General features: G+C 38.4%; 1 protein-coding gene across 1 annotated transcript; it reads left to right on the forward strand.

Moving 5' to 3' along the window:
• Positions 1-3,256: 3,256 nt before the first annotated feature.
• Positions 3,257-8,950, forward strand: LOC138052268 (uncharacterized). The gene is made up of 7 exons (XM_068898670.1): positions 3,257-3,402; positions 4,547-4,974; positions 5,433-5,573; positions 6,331-6,501; positions 7,411-7,486; positions 7,669-7,749; positions 8,501-8,950. The coding sequence occupies exons 1-7, from the start codon at positions 3,354-3,356 to the stop codon at positions 8,617-8,619; spliced, it is 1,065 nt and encodes a 354-aa protein (XP_068754771.1). The 5' UTR covers positions 3,257-3,353; the 3' UTR covers positions 8,620-8,950.
• The last annotated feature ends 282 nt before the right edge of the window (positions 8,951-9,232 follow it).

Genomic DNA, 9,232 nt, shown 5'->3' on the forward strand with positions numbered 1-9,232 from the left:
TTCTGGTGTGAAACTTTTGCGGTGATATTCTGACGACACACGACCATGGCTTTTGCTGTGAAACTTTGTACCGGGTTCTGGTGTGAAACTTTTGCGGTGATTGTCGGACGACACACGACCATGGCTTTTGCTGTGAAACTTTGCACTAGGTTCTGGTGTGAAACTTCTGCAGTGATTGTCTGACGACACACGACCGTGGCTTTTGCTGTGAACCTTTGCACCAGTTTACTTATCCCAGCGTTTTCTCATCATTAACCGTGTATAGGCCCAGGCGGATCTAGAGAGGGAATGGTTTCCACTTGATTGAAGAAGCAAGATTAATGCATTGAATTTGCAGTTCGTATTTCAGTTAAATGCCGTATTGTTATAGTGCAACACCGAGGGAAAAAAAGAACCATACGAACATTTGTTCATTGCTTTATTTGTTTACGTGTCATTTTGATCGCCCTGCAACTACTTCCCAAGTTCACATTTCAGCGACGACCTCTATTTCGAGAAACTGTGAGTACAGCTTATTATAGTAATAATAATAATAATAATAATAATAATAATAATTATTATTATTATTATTATTATTATTATTATTATTATTATTGCTATTGATGTTTATAATACCTTTGACAATTATTTATTGAAACCTTGCTGGCTGCCTCATAACGTACGGCACCGCTCGCTGGCAAACTCCAAAGTCCCTTATGCGCTGGCTGGCAATATGTGTCGTTTCACATTTTAAAATATGCTGGCTAGTTAAAAGCCGTCTCACACGATGGCTGGCTACGAGTTTTATTTCCTGAAACTTTTGCTCCCTGGTAGTGAGGAGCGGGTATTTTTTCCCAGGAGAGTTAAATATTAACGAAGATTGACGTAGAAACATTCTAATAGTGGCTACAACATTATATGAACAATTTTGTCAAAAAGGGTCGTTGGGTACTCCTGAAGTTTGCGCATAGGTTGCGCTGTTTTCGATTCCTGTAAAGCAACATGAACCCTAATCATGAAGTTCCTTTAATAGTGACCACCAAATTATCAGCAAATTTTAAAGCAAAGTTCCGAAAGGTTATATAGGTTAATGGATGAAAATTGTCTCTTTCGCAAAAGACCTTGGCTTGTATGTCTCGAAGGACTTGAAGCGGACTGCACACATTGCTGAAATGGTTGCAAAATCTAATAGCATGCTGGGATTTCTAAAAAAGAACTGCTCGGATGACCTCAAGAAGGATTCCCCGAAGCTGCGTTATATTTCCCTTGTGCGCTCTAACCTGTGCTGCGCTTCACAGCTTTGGGTCCACATGATGCTGGAAGTAGAGAATATCCAAAGGAAAGCGACATGTTTTATTTGCATGAACTCTGAACTCTCATACAAGGATAGACTTTTGAACCTTAATCTCCTATCTGTTAACTACAGGCTGGAATATATTGATTTATTATTTTTCTATAAATTAGGTGTATTTATGGACTTATTGACATTAATCTAGATAACCTTGTTCAATGTTGTAGTGGGCGTTCCCGTCGGGGATCATCTGGGCTTTTTCTCAATAACAAATCCGCTAATACATCTCTTTTCCGCGACTCTTTCTTCAGCCGAATAACTAATCTGTGGAATGCATTAATTACCTATCGCTATAAGATCGAAGGTTGAGTACCTTTAAAGAAAAAGTTAAAATCGTTTTTCTATAATAGACTAAGTTCAGTTTTCAATCAAGATGACATTCGTTCATTCAAATTAGTCTGTCCGAAATGCCGCCGCGCCCATACTGTTATTCGTTGTTCTTGTTAACTTTCTTTGTTCTGAATACTTCTTTCTTTTGGTTTTCCTTTTATTAGTGGGGTTCCAGGGAATAGGTATCAATTCTTCTAAGGGGGTTGGTTAGGTCCATAGTATGCTCACCTGCCTCCGGGCGAATTTTGACAATAAATAAAATACACATAAATAAATAAATGCCGAGCTACACTGAAGATTCAATATATACCAGACATCAGCACTGCACTGATGAGGCCCAGAAGGCCGAAACAGTACTGTCACGGCTCCTATGCTGAGCTAATTTTAAATGCGATGAAGAGGCAGCCGGCCGGCTTGGCATATATACATGTTTTAAAGGAAAATACATTCCACAAATAAAACCTCCTCTTAAAAAATATATCCTGTTTATCAATTAACGAATTGCAGAATTCAAGCGAAGAAGACGAAAAGGAATCATACGAAGCTATAGGTTACTAGAAAGAAAGAGAACACTCAAAACATAGTACATACATTTTGAATGATTTTTGGATAGGGCTAATTGTTTTAAAAGCCTCTATACGCTTCTGAGACTTAGAACTTCAACATGATGACCCCTTCTGCTTCTGCATGGTGTCTTCGAAATCCGTCGAGTGGGTTGATGTTGGATCTGCTATCACAACTGTATTCTTCCTAATGGATCCGTACCAACCAGCGAACCAAATTACTTGACAAATAAAATCATTTGAGAGAATAATAGAGTCAAAGTAAGAGCGTCTTTTCTCTAATGACGTAAAAACATGTATTTTAAACAACTGCCATTTAGGAGGCCTCGTTTAATACTTTTTCCATTGCATTTTACCAAAGGAGGGCCTTGTTTGTGATTTACATCTATTAAAACATACTTGTCAGTAAATCAACAGATTTGTTAACGAAACTTCCCTTCTGCTACTATCAAGATCCAGCGAAAGAAAGATTTTCGAGGGCACTACATTAGGGGATTCCCAAAGTCGTTTGTGGCTTGAATGATCTGCATAAATGCTCCCGAAAGCGTTTTCAGTTTCGGTGGGGAAAGACCCGGTTGACATCAGTAGATACTGCGTTATATTTCCTTAAACCGCAAATAAGCAAACTTACCCTATAATTCTTGGAAGAAAATATGTGGATGAAGGTTTCAAACATAACAGCGCGATCGTGCAAATGTTACGTGACCCATCGCTACCGAGCACGTCACGGAAGTTCTCATAATTTTAGAGTTGTTATTCGAGGTTGAATGTCACCATTAAAGTTTCATCTTTTCATGAGAACATTCGATTATCTCACGTTCTTCAAGGTCAAAGTGAAAATATAGAAGGATGTGCAACGCTGCAAGACTTCCGCTTGGGAAGAACCCCGAGATGTTGGCTTTCATTATTACTTAATTAATAATATATAAAATAGCAAATTGCGCTCCAAGGAAGTTTTAATTCATAACAATAAATATTAAACAATGAGTGTGGAAACCGAAAATCCGGCGTGAAATATAATATGAGGTAATTTTTGTTGACCTTATTAAGGTGTAAGCGGCTATGACCTGTGGATATAAATAAAGGCAACGAGACAAGTTCTGCACAGTACGCCAGAGCCTCGCAAGAAAATGGTACTGTCACTCTACGGAGTTAAAAAACCAACAAGTTTGACTATTGGTAAGCTCTCAGGATCAATGATGTAAACAACATTTTGATTTTGTCTGCAATGGCGTTTTCGCAAAAGCAACCATTACGTTTAATCTTCTTGGGTAGGGTGTCCCAGCAACAGCAAACCGCTTTTTTCGCCGTGTCAACAAAAATGTTTCTTGTTTAACTCCGTTTTCTCTTTGCACAGGATAAAATTTTATTGTCTGATTCACTGGAAACGACCGCATAAATTACGGATAAATTACGTTCAACGAAAATTCTTAAGGAATTTAAGAAGGCTGTGAGAGAACTACATCAGTAATTTACAGATTTCTATAATTCATTGTAATAATTTTAAGAGTTAGGATTGTTTATTTATTGATATAGTTAAAATGTTAGTTATTAATTGATCATGTATATATACATATACAAAAATCATTTATTTATGTATTTCACTTTTCTCGGCATATTAGCATGTATTTGCTAGCCTCATCAACACGAGTTGAAATAAAGTTACTTACTTTATACAATTCGGTTTAAACTTTAGGAAACAAGTTAAGTGGAAATGAACGCAACGGACTCCGTACGAGCACTTGTGACATAATAATACACCAAATTTTCTGTGAACGGCACAATAATATTGAAGTCTGAGAACCAGATTAGAGTTAAAACTAGTTTACATGTTCTCACGTTTATTTTGCGTCTTAGTCATATCTTTTTGCGGAGTAAAAAGGAGAACTATTCAGGAAGGCTGATATTCTTCAGGGGAGTGTGTAACAGTCGGGTTTACCTGATATTCAAGTGATGGCATAATTATTCCCACATACAAGCACTGCAGATTTTTGCCTTTGTGGTAAAGATCAAACCTTTCAATCGGTTAAATTTGGGACGGGGTATAGAAAAAAAATTGCTTCCAAGGAACGGTGGTTTATGAAAAACGGTTCCCTGAGGCAGGTCTATTAATTGGCAATGGCATGTTTGCCAGTTCTTATGCTTGCTATGTACACTTGTGTTTGTGTGAAAGTTGATCAATACTTGAAAGAGTTTCGAGAGAACAGAATTTTCAGAGAAAGATAATGATTTTATTAATATATGGAAGAGCTAAGCAAAGGACTAGGGAAACTCAATCCACAAAAGTCAGTTTACAGAATGTACAGTATTTGTTTTGTTTCAGTTGACCAACAACAGGCCAACAACGACCGGGGCTCAAAAAACCTTCAAGTCAGCTGCTGTTACGACCTCAAGAAAGGACAAGACACTGTATCAATTGAGCACAGCTGTCTGGTGAACGCAGGTAACACATGGATTATCAATGTGAAATGTCGACCGAAACAAGTGGTCGTCAAAGCGCCATCTGGACAATCAGACCGCTGGAGAAGCCTAAAGGAGGTTTACCCTGATGCAAAAATAGAACACAAACATAATGACATCGAAGTAACCCTTCCAGTGCTACCGGAAGGCATTGAAATCGCTGCTTTTGGACGACCAGGAAAAAACGACAAGAAACGAATGCAAATGGTGGTTCTTGCAGAGCAGCCAAGGCAAGGACAAAACTGGAAGATTTTGATCTATCTGGTAAATGATACGGCAACAGCATGTAAGGTACTTCTGCATTTCCTCATATTATTTCTTTACGGCTTCACTCCAATTTGTGTGAAGTGTTTCCGGCATCCTTATCCCATTAGGTTGATCGGATTACCTTAGAGCCGGCTTCTTCGGCAACTAAAGCTTAAGATATAGGGTTTTTCTATGTCTTTAGGTACTATAGTGCACTTGCTTTTGGGTTTGACCGTAAATGAATGTAGTCACCATGTACCGTGGTTGTAGGTATTCTACGCTGGACCTTTTCGAGGGGTTTGGAGGAAGGCAATTATATAAGTTGAAGGCCAGTAATTAGTACCGATCACAGAGCACTACTTTATCTGCAACTATAATTCGAGAAGTGTATTGCATTTTTCAAATAGTCAACCAGTCCAGTCAGTACAGCGCCGTGTCTGTTTTGAATCAGTTATGGTGATCCACGATTCTGAATCGATACATCTCGTTGCAATAATTATCAGGTGTGCCAGAACGAAGAAAAAAGACATCGAAAACTTCTGGTTCCAGTGGCTGGGATCTTTGTGTCCAACAGTGATGAGGATATCAGAATTGAACTCGATGCATTGGAACACGGATGGAAGATCAAAGGAAGTAAAGTGAAGGTAAGCAAAAAGTGATTTTTTTTTTTTTTAGTTTTAAACAAGTAAATTGTGTTCACAATTGGTTAAGATGGGTCTCAATCCGCTCCAAAGCCGATTTTTTACAAATTGACTTTGCTGTCAGTTTTATATTAGCCTGATAATCACTTCCGGCAACAAAAGATGAGGGTACCCGCGTGCCTTTTTGATATATAAACGTTTAAAGACAAAATATAGGATGCTTTTAGATGGTGTTTTTGTTGTCATGGTAACGTATTACGTCATATTAATGAGTACCTCACTTAAGCAATTATTGGTGTTTCATTTGGTGGAATAACATTGCCGTTATGTTACAACTGAGTTGATCCGACTAAAAAGGACCTTCCCTCCAAATTGTCGAAACTGGCCGATGAGCCAAGTTAACTTTTTCCGAATTTTCTACGATCGATTCCTAAAAAAAATCATTTCCCGCGCATAGTAGTCCGTCGAGCTTGCTTTCCTACATTTTCCTTTTCGTCGGTTTACACGAACAAATTTCGTCCTTGACAATTTTTTCCTTGGCATTCTAGCTCTACCTTGTCAAGGAAAAATTTTGTCAATTTTACGCTATTTACACCAGCAACTTTTCCTTGTCAAGGAAACCTTCCTGGTGTAAACGGGGCTAAACTGACCAATTTAGCGGCCAGCCTTCCCAAAAAGTTCTTGCTACATTTGCCGGTCATCATTAGGATACCAAAGTTTAAAAAAATATCAATTATTTCTTGTGTTTAATTGCTTTCAGACCATCAAATCAAGCGCTGCTTGGAATCCGCCAGAAAACGCCACAGATTTTCCCAGCTGCCATTTTGATATCATCCACGTGGACAAAACAAAGCAATCATTTTTCTGCGGAATCACAGCATCGCATGAAAACAACACTGCGAGATCAGAGATTGTGACCTATTTTAAACGAGTTAGTATAGAGGAATTCTTAGCTTTTAGCAAAAATCAAGAGAAAAAATGCTATGAAGAGAAATTTGACTCAATCCCTTTTACTAGAGTCTTACGAGACAACAAAAATGGTATAATATCCCTCTGAACCTTATAGACACTTCCTCTGTTTGAATCGTCCTTCAACAAAGAAAAATGATGCAATATTTGAAGTTAAACTGAGTAAGTGGCAGTGGGTAGCCTATACTGCCACTGATCTGCGGTTCAAAGTTCATTGTCAAACGGAGCTTCCTCAACACGTACAAATAAGAATTCTCTCTTTAAAGAGGAAAGAAGGTGTCGAAAAGGCTTTGCACTCAGTTGAAATCAATAACCATAACCGCACGGTACAATTGCTTCCCTCATAACATCTCCTGCACGCGATTTACGCTACTGTTTGTTAATTATAAGGGGGTATAATTAATAATAATAAGAAGAAGAAGAAGAAGAAGAAGAAGAAGAAGACGAAGAAGAAGAAGAATAGTAATACGGGGTGCAGAGATGGCGCAGTGGTGAGAGCACTCGCCTCCCACCAATGTGGCCCGGGTTCGATTCCCAGATCCGGCGTCATATGTGGGTTGTGTTTGTTGGTTCTCTACTCTGCACCGAGAGGTTTTCTCCGGGTACTCCAGTTGTCTTCTCTCCTCAAAAACCATCATTTGACTTGATTTGTGTTAATTGTTAATTGAGTTTACAGCGTCCCCAATTAGTGTCCCAGTGCTAGAACGACTAGACACTTAAATAAAGTTCCTTTCCTTTAACAATGCATGGATCATTCCCAGTGACCAGATATAAAGTTGCGTGTGTTCTTGCGATGGATTGCAAGAAACCATCATGCAACCCACTCATTACAATATACGATTCAGTTACATGTCGATGTTATTGCTTTCAGGAGAGAGGTCAAGAAATCATTCAAACTTCGAAGAACTTACCGAAAGCCAGTAAATACCAGTGTCTTCAATCAAAAGGTAAAAAAGGCAAAGAATCTGATATTGTCATTTTCATTAGAGTTCACATTGACACTAACAGTCCTGAAACCAGGACGATGGCCGGTCAACGGGTTTAGATCCGCCGCCGGCCTTCTACAGAAATGGCCATTAACGTTAGAAACGACTGTTTTAAAATTAGTGTTTATCTCTATTTTTTACAGATGCCGGTGAATCGCTATCAGTTTTCTGGTTTTGGTTATTTTTTCTTCGATCTTTGGTCGTCCAAGTCTTGCACTCAAGAGGTAATGGCAGTAAGTCACCACGAACATTCATCGTAATTTCCGTGCTCCTTCTGCTGTCAGACAATCGTCCCTAGTTTATCAGACTAAGGGTCTGATTATATGGCAGCCCGGGCTGAAATTTCAGGCCGGGTTCTGAAAGAAATCTTCTTGAAATGAAAGTGGCGATTACATCCTAGCCCGGTTTCTAAAAATGGGCTGAAATTCCATCAGTCGATTACATAGACTTTTTGCGGAGTTTTTCCCCCGTTTGCCCGGGCTGAGAAATCCGCAAAAAATCCATGTAATTCAGCTCTGGCTGGAAAAGGAAGGCGAGCATGTGCATCGGAATAATTAACTCACGGCCCAAAACATACAGATGGGGAAGATGTACTATATTTTTCCCCCTTGGCTGCTCGGATGCGATTGATACGTTGTTAATCCCCTCGAATGAATCAATTGTAATGCATGCAATGCATTAATTAGGGACAGGAAGACTGGTTACCGAAGCTTGAGAGAGATGAAGTTTATTATTATATTTCAAAACATATCATAATTGTACAAATGATTGTTATCATTATGGTTATATTATTATTACTGTTATTATTATTATTATTATTATTATTATTATTATTATTATTATTATTATTAGTAGTAGTAGTAGTAGTAGTAGTAGTAGTAGTAGTAGTAGTAGTGGTAGTAGTGGTAGTAGTAGTAGTAGCATTGTGTTTGCTAACTATTTACTAAAATCCATAATTTTTTCCCTTCTTAACAGGTACAGTTTCGACCAATCAAAATCAGCGTTTTATGACAAAGAAGGATAATTCAGCAGACACCCTTAACAAAATTTCAGTCCATCTCACTGAACAAACTCTTGGCTTCCCTCACGTCTAGGCGGCCATGTTTGTGTACTGAACAATACCGAAAAAGGTTTGTTTTCGACACCAACATGGCCGCCTAATCACCTGAGTGCAAACCAAGAATAAGACCGAGTGTTAAATGCAGATTAATATCAGCGTTTTATCGATCTGTCCTTTTTGAGGCGACTAATTTTGTCGGAACGTTGTCCGAGTTGTAGAGAATCCACCAGCTGATGGGTTAGTAGATTCACGGCAACTTTGACAAGGTTTCGACATAATCATTCATTCTTAAGAGGCTAGAACGAATGAATCTTGAAATGAATCTGTAGAATCTAAATCAAGAATAAAAAAACAATTAAACTCAACGATCAGTGTGTATTGACTATTCTGTTCAAGTAAAAGAAGAGTTTAAAGTATATTCATTAATCAGATGAACGAGGATTATGCGGGCAAGCCCTTCGCAGAAAGAATTACTTGAAAATAGAGATGCGACAATGATAGTGAGAACAAGGGCCGGGCCTTAAAATATTCTTTGAGCATCCAGCACTAAACTGAGACAGGTCAAGTCTGTGTAAACGTTGTGTTGAGTGTTTTAGAATTTAACAAGAAAACACTCGTCTCAATAGATAAATGATTTCATGAACAAA

This window comes from Montipora capricornis, chromosome 6 (genome assembly GCF_036669925.1).
Source record: "Montipora capricornis isolate CH-2021 chromosome 6, ASM3666992v2, whole genome shotgun sequence".
NCBI lineage: Eukaryota > Metazoa > Cnidaria > Anthozoa > Scleractinia > Acroporidae > Montipora > Montipora capricornis.

Coding starts and splice junctions, on each gene's coding strand:
- LOC138052268 (XM_068898670.1), top strand. CDS start 3,354: ATGGTACTGTCACTCTACGGAGTTAAAAAACCAACAAGTTTGACTATT. Junction 5,574..6,330: donor TCAAAGGAAGTAAAGTGAAG/GTAAGCAAAAAG, acceptor AATTGCTTTCAG/ACCATCAAATCAAGCGCTGC. Junction 7,750..8,500: donor CCAAGTCTTGCACTCAAGAG/GTAATGGCAGTA, acceptor CCTTCTTAACAG/GTACAGTTTCGACCAATCAA.